Genomic DNA, 15,689 nt, shown 5'->3' with positions numbered 1-15,689 from the left:
CTCTTGGTAAGGCCTTGTCTAAGTACTTTACTCTTTTTGATGCATTTCTAATATCCCACATTACTGTTTAAACTTCTTTTAATTTTACTGAAATCAAGATTTGCCTTACAACCAAAAGTCATTATAGTTCAACTGGCAGCATGTTTTAAAGTGTCGCTGCACATAAACACTCAAGTCAATGGCTTCACAGAGTCAGTACAATCTGGCACTAATGTGAAGTAGCTGGAAAACATCAAGGCAGAAGTGAGCAACGGGCATCGGAACTGTCAATACAAACTCACAAAAGAGGCTGGAATGAGAGCTGGAAATGCAGGCGTTGTCTCAAGGGAGTGTGACATTCAGAGCCACGAGACTGAACAAAAAGCCTCAAGCAGAAGGTGCACAGGTAAGGAGGAGGCAGCGGAGCAACCACCTTCGCTTTTCCTACGGTTGTACGGTTGTCTCTAAGGGAAGCACCACAGAGACAGGAGCCCCTCAGGGAGACTGTTTTGGTTGTTATCGGTGTGGTTGTGTTGTTTGCTTTGTCTTTTAAAAGCAGGATCTGATACATAGCTCAGGCTGTCCTTGAACTCACTACATAGCCTTGGCTATCCATCTTCCCGCCTCACTCTCCTGGGTTCTAGGATTACATTATGTATTGAGAATGAATATGCTGGGAACTCACCAATCACCTCATCGCAGGAACCCAGCACGCATCCAAACACATCAATAAGCCTGTCATCTTTCATCTCCAGAGGCGCAGTTTCATTTCATGAGGTGGATTTTGGATAGCAAATCAGCAAGTTCTTGTTGCATACTATCTTAAAGTGACCGCCGATAGGCAGAAAAGGGAAAATGTTACCACAAGTGTCGTTAGCATTCATAATTAAATGCAGGAATGTGCACAGAAGCCTAAGTGTTCATGTCTAGATTGCTGTCACTTTTCTGACACTACACCAGCTGGTGGCAAAGCAGAGGCCCTGCCTTTTACCCACTGTCACCACACACATGCTCAAGCATACTCACTCCGGCTTCATACTTCCCCTGTATATTTCAAATGTCCTAAGCACCACATATAATTACCATTACACCATATTCTCTAGGTAACAGTGCTTAACAAGGGAGTGAGCCAGACTCCTTCAAGGATAAAAAGCATAGAGGAGACAAGAGACCTGTGTGGCAGGGTTCTGGGGCTTTTTGTTTTGTTTTGGTTTGGTTTTTGGTTTTTCAAGGCATGGTGTCTCTGTGTAGCCCTGGCTGTCCTGGAACTCACTCTGTAGACCAAGCTGGCTTCGAACTCAGAAATCTGCCTGCCTCTGCCTCCCAAGTGCTGGGATTAAAGGTGTGTGCCACCATGCCCGGCCTGAGTGGCAGTCTTAAAAAACAAAACAAAAAAAAGAAAAAAGCTCCAGCAGAAGGTGTGCGGGTAAGAGGCATAGCAGGAAGACATTGTGGAGTTTACTGCTGTGAACTCGGATTCCCCCAGGGAACATCTGTAAGTATCCTCAAAGACTTTTACTTTTCCTCAAGTGAAAATGGGGTGCTATTGGCCCCAGCCAGAAAGAAGGCAGAGCTACCACTAAACACCTAGTGACTCCCCATAGACCCCGGTTAACAAAGTCCTGTCCTGAGAGAGAGAACTAACTCCAGCTACAGCTTTTGTCAGGTTCCTGCAGGAGATATGAATTAAAAACTCAAGGGATACTAGCTTTTGAGTATTCCCCCAGGCCACAGGACAAAAAGCAACAAACCAATCCTACTTCACAAGACTTCAGACACCACCTCACCCCTGCAGATGTCACAGTCTAGTTGCAGTGTCCATTGTCATTCATGACTAGACAAACAGCTCTTTGTATTTCCCAAGTCTAGATCCTCCAAGACTCTCAACCCAAAAGGCAGATTAACACAACAGTAAATGTGGCCACCATTAATAACTATGTTATAGCTTCTTGACATGTCTGTTCCAAACCTGTCTCTTTAGACACATTCTGTTCAATATTGTTTTTTCAGCACTTTGTTGGTCACTGGCTATACAGTAATAAAAAGGAGATTACAGATTACCATCAGCAACAGTAACAAAACTTAAACACGTAACTACATTTTAATAAAGGCTTGTGAGCATAAAGTGAAATGAATCAAAGATGAGCCCACTTCAATCATGGCCCAGCTGCGTTGCACCTTTCTGGCTATTTTTAACAATACTGTGACAAGGTTATCATAGTACAAGTAAAGTAGACTATGCTCATAGTCAACGAATTCTCTGGCTACTGGCAGGCAAGTTTGAGATTCTGACTGGGCATGGCGACACATGGTCATGTAGCTCCTGTGGAGGTGAAAGGGTTCAGTTCTAGGACAGACTGAACCACATAGTGGTTTTAAGGCCACAAAAGCAGTATACCTATAACCTAATTAGATCTAATGGGGAGCAGCTTGTTGCAGGTACAGGGCAACAAATGCAGAGATTTACAACGCCATTTCTAACCACCACTAGATGTTAGAATTGCAATCGCTCTTAATAAGGTATCTGAAGTTCACAACGTGGTCTAAATCAAGTGGAGGCGGGGAACGACCTTTTATTCTTTCCCCAAGTATTAGCAATCCAATAGCCAGCCTGCACAGGCCAAGCGAGCACGTTAGGATTTAGCCGATTTTTCAGGCTCAAGTCTCCATCTATGTGAAAGTCCCTAGTAAGTCAAAATACCCTGAGCACGGAACCAGTGAGGGAACAATGGCAGCGAGTCTGGCAGGGGGTCATGGCCGAGCGGCGGCCACGCGGGGCCCCGGACGCGACTCCCCCGCCGCTCCGGCTAGCGCCTTACAGGGCTCCCGGCTGGCCAGGGAAAAACGAGGGCGGCGGGGCAAAGGCCAGGCCGGGTGAGTGAAACACGAAAGAGTGACTGCTGAGCCACTCGGCCGACAGCCGCCCGTAGACCGGAGGTCACACACCGCAAGGGCAGGGGGACACGCTGAGACGACACCGAGAGAGCGGGCGGGAAGCAGAGGGGCGGGCGAGGGCCCCGCAGTTCCCGTCTTAGGCCCCGCCCCCGCGCGCTTATGTAACAGGGGAGAGCTGCCATTGGCCTGCAGACCGGAAGGACGCGGGCATGCTAGAGGGGCGGGGCAAAGCCGCCGCAGGAAGGTGAGGGGCGGGACCGCGCGGGCAAGCAGGCGGCGCTGAGGCGACTGGGAGTGCGGCGCGGCGTGCGCGGGCACGAGCGACGGGCCTGCCTCGGGCTCAGGCGCGGCGGGCGCGCGCTGCGGCGGGTGTGCGAGGCGCGGGCTGTTGTGCTCCCGGCTCTGCTCGGTCCTTCCTCTGCGGGTGGCGGAGGCCCCAAGCGGTGCGGGGCTCGACCCTTCCTTCCCTACTCGTCCTGCCCAGCTCTTCTCGCGCTGCGCGGTCTCTCGGACGCCAGACCGGCCCGGCCCGGGTAAGCGGCGCCGCAGGACGCGGGAGCCGGGGCGGGAGGCACGCGGCGGCGGGAGGCCGGGGCGGGCGTCGGACTCCCGGCGGAGCGGGCGCGGGGCTGAGGGCCGCCGAGGCCTCGGGCGGGCCGGGCTGCAACCGTGGGGTTGAGTCTGCCCACGAATGGCTGTTGAGAGCTGGGATCGTGCCGCGGAGCCGACCTGGGCCCCTTGCTCTGGCTGGTTGCAGAGTGTGAGCCCATTTCCTGGCTCCCCGGCCTCAGAGTAAGTTGTTTCTCTTTAAGCGGCCCCTTAGGGCCTCCTTCTCAAGAGTCCTGGTATTCCAAGAACTCTTCCTGGTTCGTAGCTCATTTGCAGCCTCCTGGGAAAGCTAAAACTTTTATTAAAAATCAGCTGGTAACTGTTTGCAAACGATTTATTGCCTTTCAGTTTGTCCCACTTAATCAGGGAGCGATTTATACGTAAGATTTTGTCAAAAACTCGATGAGCTGGTCAAGAGCAAATTGTAAGTTGAACTGTCCGAAAGCAGGTGGTTGGATCGTTTGCACTTCTGCTTTCAGAAAGGAAATCTGTGCTGTCAGAAGTTAGGGGCCTGCCCCGCTCAGCTAGCCTGTTAGAACAGATCTCCTTTGCCTAGTGTTACATTTTGTGTTTATTGAAGCGTTTGCCTTTTTGTAACCGTTGGTGGTGGTAAAGAAAATGGGTTAAATCTTAGGTGTTCTGTTGTGTTTTAGGAGAAGCCCTAAACGCAAAAGTTAAAAAATAGTTTTTGCTTATCTGATGGCATTGTTTTTACAGCACGCTTCATGAAAAGGTTATCAAAGTAGCTGCTTTAATTTCTAGATGGCAAGGAAAGTTCTGGAATTACTGATGTGAGGTTCTGTAACTTAAGCATAAAACCCTTAAGATCTGTTCACCAAGTAATTCACATACATAAGCCATGCTTTATGGAAGAGTTAAGATGTTTTAGACAATCAGAATGATCTAGTAAAGATCTGATACTAAGACAGGGGGACATTAAGAGTGTTTTCAGGACTGGAGAGATGGCTCAGCGGTTACGAGCACTGTCTTCTCTTCCAGAGGTCCTGAGTTCCATTCCCAGCAACCACATGGTGACTCACAACCATCTATAATGGGATCTGATGCCCTCTTCTGGTGTGTCTGAAGACAGCGACAGTGTACCCATATATATTAATTTTTTTTTTTAAGGAATGTTTTCAAAGCATTGGTGTTCATGTATTGAAGACCCACCATCAAAATGTACTTTTAAATATGCCATTGGAACATGGTGAAGTGACACAGGCCTTAAAATCCCAGCCCTTAGGAGGCAGAGGCAGGCAGATCTCTGTGAGTTCCAGGCCAGCCAGAGATATGTAGTGAGACAACCCCCCAATATACTATTGAAACTTAGAGAATTGATACGGCATTGGTTTAAAAACACAAAAATGAAATATAATTTTCATGACAAACAGTTTATATTTGCCTTGGGTGGGAATCGAGTTCATATATTAGGCTGGCATATTAAACATTCTCATGGTTGGTGAAAGACTGGATGGACTTCCAGTTTGCTACGTAATACTAGTGGGAATGTGTCCAGTACGTGTGTGTTTGTTTAGTTTCCATTGTGGTGGGGGATGATGAGGAGAGCTTGATTGTCACTGAAACACTTTTGACTTTATATCCAGTAGCTAAAGAGAATTGCAGTCAGAAAAGGCCAACCCTCTTCATAGTACGGTCCCTTGTACATTCATGTCTTTTAGTAATTTCAAAGTTTAAAATGTAATTACAGTGCTAGTCAAAGTGGCATTGGACCTCATTTTAATGTGCTTCAAAGCACTACTCTGGTAGATGCTGGGTGAACAGGTTTAATTTGTGCTGTCTAACCAGAAGTCTGGTTTTAACAGGAAAATAATTCTTTTAAGTGACAATTGTTTTAACTCATTTTTGTTTACTCCAGGCCATTAGTAGTGAAGAATAGAAAGAACCTTTCAGCTTTGTAAAAGGTACCCTCACACCAGGGTTCTAATTTGTCTTTACAATGTGTGCGGCTGGGCCAGTGAGGTGGCTCAGCTGGTGAAGGCGCTTTCTGTCAAGCCCGAGGGTCTGAGTTAGATCCCCAGAACACAAGTTGTAGAAGAACACACTCACAAATGCTCTGTGGAGTATGTGTATCTGCGTGCACACAAATAAGTGTAGGCGTTTGTGTTTCTGTGCAGGAAAGTTTTCTTAAGGAAAACTCTGGATAGTACAATAGTTTAATGAAACTTCAGTACTAAAAGGAGTTGCTGTGTCCCTACATCTCTTTTCTAGGATTAGATGACAGCACTTATTTTAAAATGTGCAAATTGTAAGTCTCAGTAGTGGATGCTAGCAGGGAGAAACTACCTTTGTAATCAAATGACAAAGGAAGACTAAACTTTGGACTATCAAACTTTTGAAGGTTACATGTAAAGTAAAAGGAAGTAAAACCATAACTATATATACATATGCAGTAGGCATGGGAGTCTGTTGAGGGAGATGTGGTCTTGCTCTGTGGACCAGGTTGGCCAGGCCATGTGGTCTTCCTCCCTCTGCTTCCTTCCCAACTGCTCAGGCTGTGTGTTGATCTTTATTATTATTAAACAAACGCCTTTATAATCATTACCTGGTTTAAGATAAAGAATATTGTCAGCACCCTCGGAATGCTGCTTCTGTCACCGCCTCCCGTTCACTCCATAAATAGCACAGTGACCTCCTTAGCTGTGGATTTGCCTGTTTTGAACTTTATACAGGAAAGGCTTCTTTCCTTGACATAGAGATACAAACTTTATAGAAATAATTTATTCTGTTTGTTTTTGAGACTGGGTGTCTTTTTGTAGATCTGGCTGATCTGGAACTATACGTAGAATGGGCTAACCTCAGACACTCAGAGATCTGTCTGCCTCTGCCTGCTCAGTCCTGGGGTTAAAGGCACGTGCCACCACGTCTGGCTAGAAATGCCTTTTTTTTTTTTTTCTAATGCTGCCTGGCATTCCACTGTGTTATCTGTTTTTACCAATGATATTTGAACTGTCTGGTTTTAGAACAGGTTCTGTAAACATCCTTTTATACATTGATGTACATACATTTGATACTGTTGAGCATGCATTGTGAGGAATATACTCATTTGTCATCTAGCGGCATTGTGTGTGAGTTTGAGAATCCATTCACGCCACTTCCTGACCATGTCTGAAATTTACATGGTCAACTCTTATTGACTCATATTACTATGCTTAAATTGCTCTGTAGTAGAATGAAGAAGTCACTCTGGTGCCTAATCTTTTGTTTTTAGATATGGCTCGTGGACAGCAGAAGATTCAGTCTCAGCAGAAAAATGCCAAAAAGCAGGCTGGACAAAAGAAGAAACAAGGACATGACCAAAAGGCTGCTGCCAAAGCTGCCTTAATATATACCTGCACCGTCTGTAGGGTAAGGAGCCCAAGATGGCGCTTTCCTGTAGCTAGTTCTTACCCTGTAAAATGGAGAGGTTAAAGTTTCCCTACAACAAAATGGATGCCTTATTTGAACTAGTAGATGTGAGAGTGGTTTTTTTCCTAGGATATTATCTACAGTCACCCATTCAAGAAACATTTTTCCTTGGCCATGCACATTTCTCTTAACTGCTAGCTGGGAAAATGTAGGTAAAACAGTATCCTGCCCTTTGTAGAATAAAGGTGTCCTTGTGGAGTTTATAATCAATTCACTTTGGTTGCATTCTTAGTGTGGCTAAGGCTAAACCTTGTACAGGGCTGCCAAAAGTAACAGTGCCTGTATAATAGTTTTTTAACTCCATCTCCAGCAGATGCAGTGTGGACATATATGATACCACATATATTCACATTGAGAGCTCTTAGTAGAATTAACAAGTTTAAAGAGTTGTTTGGGAGTGTTTGCCATGTGTGAGTATCAAGGCAGGTGTGTTACCTGTAGTCACATGTTTAATCCACACAGCAACCACTGAGTTGTGCTGCTTCCTTCTCGATGTGCAGATGTACATGTTAAAAGTGACAAGCATAAGGTGTGCAGGTGATTCAGCAAGTAAGAGATAGGACCTGGGTCTAGGCAGTCTAGCTTTAAAGGATAGCCTCTGTGTGAGTTCACCACCCTTGAGGGTAAGGAAGTGCCAGAGGAAAAAACAGGGTTGGTCTGGTGTATAGATAGTCTTTTTAAGCCCTGTACTTGAATAAAGATTGTTGGTATGGATGGAAAGGGATCATGATACGACATGATTGCTAGACTGAAGTTAATCATTTGTTGAAATCTTCACAAATGAAATAGGAATTCCTAACTACATGAAGGTTCACTTGAAGAGAGGTGATCTCTAGCCTTGGTAATGGTGATGATGAAATTGAATGGCTTCTGATTTTTTTTTTTTAAACAGAGGAAAGGTGAAATTAAATTAAATTAAAGGTTAGTTAATAAAGACTTACCCTGACCTTTAAAGGTATATTTTGTCAGGTGTGAGTCTGTGTGTATGTACATGAATTAGTGTATGTGTGTGTGTGTGTGTACACACTTGCAGATATCAGGTGTCATCTGTAACCCTAACCCTGAACCCACGGCTCACCAGTTGGCTAGGCTGGCTGGCCGACCCACAAGCTGTGAGGATCCCTGTTTCTGTTCCAGTAGCTCTAGGATCGTTAAATGTGTGCCCTTGCCCGGCTTGTATGTGGATGCTGAGACTCCACATCCAGATCCTCGTATACCTGCTGGATCGTCTCCCCAGTCCCCGAGGGGAGTCACTGTTGTACTCTGTGTCACATGCAGCTAGGAGAACCTAGAATTGAGTTGGAACATAGCTCTCATAGCTCTCAGGCAGAGTAAGCTCTGGGCTTCAGTGTTGCTGGCAGGTAAGATGAGCACGATAGAAGCAAGGTTCTGTGAGAATTCATAGAACATGCTTAATGAGTAAAAGCTTTCTGTGTGCTATTAATGACATATAAAATACTTGATTTTATGTGGTGTTCCTCTTCATATGTGAAGTGTTAGGAACTAATTTCCTTTCTGTAAGATACTTTTTCGTTTACCAGTCACAAGTAGAAATTTAAAAGCATTTTGCAGTAATAGTCTAGCATAAGGAAGTTCAAAGTTTTTCAATTTTGCAGGCTACATGTATTGTTCTCCTACATAAAGTCTGCTTCTTTTCTTTTGTACACTTTCTAAATTAGACACAAATGCCAGACCCCAAGACCTTCAAGCAGCACTTTGAGAGCAAGCACCCTAAGACTCCACTTCCTCCAGAATTGGCTGATGTTCAGGCATAAAGTTGTTTACAGGTAATTGGTCTTTCTTTCTTTTTTTTTATATATATATATTTTGTTCTTTTTCTTTAAATATTTATTATATGTAAGTACACTGTAGCTGTCTTCAGACACTCCAGAAGAGGGAGTCATATCTCGTTACAGATGGTTGTGAGCCACCATGTGGTTGCTGGGATTTGAACTCCGGACCTTCAGAAGAGCTGTCGGGTGCTCTTACCCACTGAGCCATCTCACCAGCCCGTAATTGGTCTTTCTATTGGGGTTTTTGTTCTTGGTTTTGAATATAGGAGCAAAACTGTATCTCCTCAGCTATTGATTGGATTTTTGCCTCTAGCAAAGACTTTTACTTTTCATGTCTTACTTTTGTACTAAAGTTAAATAATAGTGTCGTGGGTTGTATGTACTAGAATACTTTACAGTTGGCAATGGCCCTTTTCTTTTCTTTTTTTTTTTTTTTTTATGCCTTTGAAACATTCAGGTTTTTTGCAACTATAGCCAAAAATAGGGGGGAGGGGATGAGTGAATGCTGGACAGCTCTGAGCAGAGCATGAAAGACTTGTCAGCTGTAAGAAAACCATCATTTCAAGGGCACAAGGGTCTTCTCCCTGAAAGTCAGCAACTTAGTGACTGTGTTCTTAACGTTCCTATTTACAGTGCTAGGCAGAGCTTTTTTCTGTATTAAAATATAGAGCAAAATACAGGCATGCTCAATAGGAACTCCTTTGAAGTTATTTTTAATTTCATGTATAGATGGATTTCTTGCCCTCCTAAGTAGTGTAGTACATATGCATGTGTGTTTGAGACTTCCTTCCTTCCTTCCTTCCTTCCTTCCTTCCTGCAGAGACTGACATGTTGATAGTCTTTCATGTTAGGTATTTGAGATGCTTGTCAGTCGTTACAGTTACTGAAGCTTTTTCTTATGTCTTACAGGTGACTTCACGGCACCTTTGACTCTACTGTCTCAGACCTTAGGTAACAAACCTGCGGCTGCTTTTTTAAACAAACTGTTGGTCAGCAAACAATAAAGGGGCTACAGAAACACTCGTTTTTACGCTGTTCCCTTTGGGCTTCATGCAAAGACAACTCTGTGTAAATGTACAGTTGACTCTGATGTGGAAATCTGAAAAATCAGTCCATTCTTGTTATAAATTTTTTTACAATTGTAATTATATTGATGTTCATATTGTGTAAAATAACTCATTTAATAAAGTAGTGCTTTGATTTTACAACACCGCAGGATAAATGGTTCTAGAAATTCTGTTCTAACTTTCCTTATTATTTGCCTTATAACAATGAATTGATCAGCTAGTGTTGCAAGAGCAGTTCTCTCCCTTTCTCAGCTCAGTGGCAGGTTTGTTAAACCAGAGCAGACTCATTCATTAAATCGTGCACTTGATTCTATTGGCAGCTGATGCGGGTTAAAGAATGGCTGATCTGCTTCCGTGTATTCACAGCTACACACCATTCCCCACTTCTGATCATTTCCTGTGTGTCCATCTGGGAGTCATTGTAGATGACAGATTCAATTCATACAATTGGTAGAGTTGCCAGTGAGCCCTTCTGGACAATGTGTGAAGGAACAAATGTGACCTATAAAGGCCTGTGTCTTTGCAAATTGTTCAAATTCATTTGAAATTGAACTATAATTTTTGAAAGATTTTTGAAAGTTATCTAGCTAATTTTATGAGTGAATTTTTACATTTAACAAGAAGAATAGAATGATTTGTTTCAGATTAATTCGCAGAACATTCTTTGTCTTTCAAATAAAACTCTAATTTTAGAGCCTTAGTGCTGGCTCCTGAAATCAAAGGCTGTCTAGTCTGACTTCCACCTGAACGAGCAGAACATTGTAGGGTAAGGTAAAGTCTGCCAGTGAAGGAAGACTAACTAGTTCTGCTGGTGTAGGTTACAAGCAAGTCTGCCGGAACTCAGCTTAAGTTTAGACGGTGATGTAATGGGAAGAACATTCCGTACTGACAGCTGCTTAGAGCTATGGCCCTGACCTGTGGATAACAAACGGATCCCTCGTGATGTAGCCTGGGCAGTTAGTGGACAGCTTAGCATACTCTGACCACCTGGCTCGTGCAGCTGTGTTTGAAGGAAGGTGATTCAAGGGCCAGTCTAGTGCTTGTAGTCTGCACAACAGCCCTGTCCCCAACCTCCCTCGCAGAAGTACAGTCCCTCTATTTAATTCCCTGCCTCTCACACTTGGTATCCACTCTTGCTACAATGTTGCTGACTAGAGTTAGTTACAATGTTGCTGACTAGAGTTTTCTTGTGGATCTTACATTCTAGTTAAGTGGCAATTTTAGAGCTTCTGAAAGTGCTTTATGCAGATGTACGGTTTCTTTTAGTGACAAACTGGTTATTCAGAGCCTGATCGCAATTTTTGATTTAAATCTTCTTGTTTGTTTCACTGTTGTAATTCAGAATAGAACATTTTCAGTCTTGTACTTAACTGTTTTCTGAGCAGCTGAAGACACCGTATTTCACTCTGTATCTCAGTGATAGGGAGTAGGTGATGGCTCTTCATTCTGAGCGTGGGGATTGCCAGCACGGTCCTACCCTGTGCTGCAGTTAAACCTGCTGTGAGGAGGAAACGACAACTCGAGCATCTGTAATTTAGTGTGCAGAGTCTCCTAACAGACGAGTTTGTTTAAAAACTGTTTGCTGTCTTCAAAGGTGATATAAAATAGCAGGAGGGGACTGATCTGTTTGTACTCTGTATGTTAGTTGTCAAAAGGAATGGGGTTCACATTAAACTTGTTTCCATTCTCATCCCCATGTTTAGCTGACACACTTGAGCCCTCACGTGTGCTGTAATGTCTTATTAAAGAAGATGTTAAAACGAAACTAGTCTAATTTCTTGTACCGTTTAAGAGGTTTTTACATCGCCTCTCCCCCCTCCTCCCCCTCTGATAGTTTGGTAATCCAAAGTCTGACAAGTAAAGTCTTGTAGTTCTTTTATTGGCCATTGGTTTCCCTATATATAGCTGTCTGTAAGATACTGCCTAAGAGTAAACAAAGTGTCATTCAGAAATCTTGCTGTGTGTAGTGTACAGTGTACTAGAAGGAAAAAAAATGATGTTACCAACAAGAACAACAAAATACTTAGGCCAGTTGACAGGGTGGTTAACCCCTTACGCCAGCAACACTTGAGGCAAGACCTGGGGCGTTTTGGTGTGGTGGTGGTTTAGGGTTTGGTTTGTTTGTTTTTGAGATAGGGTTTCTCTGTGTAGCTGTGGCTGTCCTGGAACTCAGAGATCTCCTTCCTCTACTCCCTGAGTAGAGGGATTAAAGTCATGTGCCACCAGTCATGTGCCCTGTGACTTTGGGATTTACATTACAAATATTCCAAAGGTATTGTAGAGTAATTTCAATTTGAGACATGGCATAAGATAACAGCTAAAACTGGTTACCCCCACAAAGCCCCAACCTTTGTTTTTCATTATTTGCACATGTAGCACACTGCTTGCTTTAGTGACGGATATAATATCACTTTTTCTATAATATATTGATCAAGCATTTTCTAAACTAGCTAAAATGCCATACTTAATAACCAAGACTGAATGAATTCATTTTTACAGTTTTTTGATTTGGGATTTTTGTTTAGTGTGTACAGCGGTGGTGAACCAAAAGGCAGGGCTATATGTAATGTCACTCTACATAGTGAATTCCTTAGGCTAGCCTAAGTTTACTGTGAAACCTTTAGAAGTAGTGTGAGTTCCCAGTGCATAATAACGCATCTGTATGTTTGATTCACAATACATGCTTCATTAATGAGATTGCCAGTTACAGTCAGTGTGAGTGCTTTATAAAAACAGTAAGTAAAACACTTCCCTTTTAAGCCTTCATTTCATTAGCTGAGTTTTATTTTTGCAACCACTTTTCACCTTCATTTCTTGGGTATAGAATAGACCCAAGTTTGAAATCTTTGCTACAGAGATAGACTTAAGTCACATGCTATGGGTGTGGTCTTCAGTGTTGATGTTACAGTCATTCTTTAAAATATTTTTATATTTGCAACGCTGTTCCATAATTATTTGTGGTTTTGTTTTTGAGACACTGTCTCATATAGCCCAGCCTGTTCTGTGATCTTCGTGCTTCCACCTGCTTGGATTACAGGCATGCACCAACCTTGCTCTGCATCGGGATTTCTAATGGCTTCTGTTGTATGGACCATAAGGACCTTGCTCTGTCTCTGCCTCTTGCTGAGTTCTGGCTGCTGAGAAGTGGTCTGTGTTAACTTGGAGTTCTATGGAGGCTGCTCATTCACTTATGTGAGTCCATATGGGCTCTGAGTCCAGTACTGCTAGATTGTACTGCTATTTGTCCTGTTGAAATCAGCTTTCAGACTGGCTCCAGTGTCAGATACTCCTTGTTTTAGTTTTTCAGAATTTTCTAGTTTGTAAGACTACCAGGTTTTAGAAAAAATTCCTAGAACTAGCATTTCTCCAATGGTTCTTTTGGGGGAATAATTAGAAATCTAGATATGTGTTGGGAGCCGCGCCCACATTCGCCGTTACAAGATGGCGCTGACAGCTGTGTTCTAAGTGGTAAACAAATAATCTGCGCATGTGCCAAGGGTATCTTATGACTACTTGTGCTCTGCCTTCCCCGTGACGTCAACTCGGCCGATGGGCTGCAGCCAATCAGGGAGTGACACGTCCGAGGCGAAGGAGAATGCTCCTTAAGAGGGACGGGGTTTCGTTTTTTCTCTCTCTTGCTTTTCTCTCTCTCTTGCTTCTCGCTCTCTCTCTTGCTTCTTGCTCTCTTGCTTCTTGCACTCTGTTCCTGAAGATGTAAGAATAAAGCTTTGCCGCAGAAGATTCTGGTCTGTGGTGTTCTTCCTGGCCGGTCGTGAGAACGCGTCTAATAACAATTGGTGCCGAAACCCGGGACGAGAAAAAAACTCGGGACTGGCGCAAGGAGGATCCCTCATTCCGGAACCAGAACTGCGGATCACGTTTATAAAGGTTCCCGTAACACAGACTGTTGAGAAGGATTCAACTGCCGAATTCAGAACTCATCAGCTGGGGAACGACGGTGATAAAGTGTTCCCATAAAACAGACTGTTGAGAAGGATTCAACTGCCGAATTCAGAACTCATCAGCTGGGGAACGACGGTGATAAAGGTTCCCGTAAAGCAGACTGTTAAGAAGGATTCAACTGTATGAATTCAGAACTTTTCAGCTGGGGAACGGCGGTAACCCTCTTTTTCAGTATATGTTACAGAATTGGATGGCTGAATTTGAACAGATCCTTCGGGAATTGAGACTTCAGGTCAACTCCACGCGCTTGGACCTGTCGCTGACCAAAGGATTACCCAATTGGATCTCCTCAGCATTTTCTTTCTTTAAAAAATGGGTGGGATTAATATTATTTGGAGATACACTTTGCTGTGGATTAGTGTTGCTTCTTTGATTGGTCTGTAAGCTTAAGGCCCAAACTAGGAGAGACAAGGTGGTTATTGCCCAGGCGCTTGCAGGACTAGAACATGGAGCTTCCCCTGATATATGATATATCTATGCTTAGGCAATAGGTCGCTGGCCACTCAGCTCTTATATCCCATGAGGCTAGACTCATTGCACGGGATAGAGTGAGTGTGCTTCAGCAGCCCGAGAGAGTTGCAAGGCTAAGCACTGCAATGGAAAGGCTCTGCGGCATATATGAGCCTATTCTAGGGAGACATGTCATCTTTCAAGAAGGTTCAGTGTCCTAGTTCCCTTCCCCCAGGCAAAACGACACGGGAGCAGGTCAGGGTTGCTCTGGGTAAAAGCTTGTGAGCCTAAGAGCTAATCCTGTACATGGCTCCTTTACCTACACACTGGGGATTTGACCTCTATCTCCACTCTCATTAATATGGGTGGCCTATTTGCTCTTATTAAAAGAAAAAGGGGGAGATGTTGGGAGCCGCGCCCACATTCGCCGTTACAAGATGGCGCTGACAGCTGTGTTCTAAGTGGTAAACAAATAATCTGCGCATGTGCCAAGGGTATCTTATGACTACTTGTGCTCTGCCTTCCCCGTGACGTCAACTCGGCCGATGGGCTGCAGCCAATCAGGGAGTGACACGTCCGAGGCGAAGGAGAATGCTCCTTAAGAGGGACGGGGTTTCGTTTTTTCTCTCTCTTGCTTTTCTCTCTCTCTTGCTTCTCGCTCTCTCTCTTGCTTCTTGCTCTCTTGCTTCTTGCACTCTGTTCCTGAAGATGTAAGAATAAAGCTTTGCCGCAGAAGATTCTGGTCTGTGGTGTTCTTCCTGGCCGGTCGTGAACGCGTCTAATAACAGATATGTATGTTGAGTTTGTTTGAGGTAAAACTTTTTTTCTTTTAGCATTCTTTTTAATGTCTTTACTTGCACATTTTTGGGGAGGAAGGAAGAACCTCACTGTCCACATGTTTGTGGGACAGGTTCTCTGGCCAAGTTTTCTTTGTATGCCTGATGTGCCCCCACCACACCCTGAGCCGAGGGGAGACTGAGCCCAGCCAGGGCCTACACATGCTAGACCAGCCCAAATTGAAATTGCTGCTGTACTTGTGAACGGTACTGTGAGATTCTTGTGTTGGTTCTAAAGCATTAACATGAAAGCAAAGCAACATTTTGTAAAGAAGTGTCCAAAGCTGGGCAGTGGTGGCGCATGCCTTTATTCCCAGTACTTGGGAGGCAGAGGCAGGCGGATTTCAGAGTTCCAGACCAGCCTGGTCTACAGAGTGAGTTCCAGGACAGCCAGGGCTGCACAGGGAAACCCTGTCTGGGAAAACTTTAAAAAAAAAAAGTGTCTAAAGCCTCTGCTCTAAACAAGATTATATTATGATACCTTCTAGAGAAAATACATGTATTGCATAATCTTAGGGTAGATATTAAGTGCTTACTGTATTGTGAGTAGCCTCTGTGAGGAGAGGGTTGAGGTCAGTCATGCCTAGAGGGATGGGAGTTGTCTAGCATTGTGGAGAGAGGGACAGGAACAGATAGTAAAGGCCAAGCAGGGTGGGGTGGCCGGGTGAGCA

The 15,689-nt window shown here is 44.1% G+C and overlaps 2 protein-coding genes across 3 annotated transcripts; one reads left to right on the top strand and one right to left on the bottom strand.

Annotated features, from left to right (window-relative positions):
- Positions 1-2,061: 2,061 nt before the first annotated feature.
- On the bottom strand, positions 2,062-4,829 carry LOC115488529 (translation initiation factor IF-2-like). The gene is made up of 2 exons (XM_030248876.1): positions 4,825-4,829; positions 2,062-3,679 (listed from the first exon to the last, which is right to left on the bottom strand). Exons 1-2 carry the CDS (start codon positions 4,827-4,829, stop codon positions 2,731-2,733), a joined length of 954 nt encoding a protein of 317 aa, XP_030104736.1. The 3' UTR covers positions 2,062-2,730.
- On the top strand, positions 3,133-13,508 carry Zfp706 (zinc finger protein 706). Of its 2 annotated transcripts, NM_026521.4 has the most exons (4): positions 3,133-3,407; positions 6,713-6,849; positions 8,589-8,696; positions 9,612-13,508. In NM_026521.4, exons 2-3 carry the CDS (start codon positions 6,715-6,717, stop codon positions 8,682-8,684), a joined length of 231 nt encoding a protein of 76 aa, NP_080797.1. In that variant the 5' UTR covers positions 3,133-3,407; positions 6,713-6,714; the 3' UTR covers positions 8,685-8,696; positions 9,612-13,508. The 2 variants fall into 2 exon arrangements, with proteins under 2 accessions (NP_080797.1, XP_030104579.1); XM_030248719.1 differs by lacking the exon at positions 9,612-13,508 and having other exon boundaries at positions 3,177-3,407; positions 8,589-8,697.
- Positions 13,509-15,689: the final 2,181 nt, after the last annotated feature.

This window comes from Mus musculus, chromosome 15, assembly GCF_000001635.26.
Source record: "Mus musculus strain C57BL/6J chromosome 15, GRCm38.p6 C57BL/6J".
Classification (NCBI taxonomy): domain Eukaryota; kingdom Metazoa; phylum Chordata; class Mammalia; order Rodentia; family Muridae; genus Mus; species Mus musculus.
Note: the sequence above shows the minus strand (reverse complement) of the source record. Positions and strands in the feature narration are given on the sequence as shown.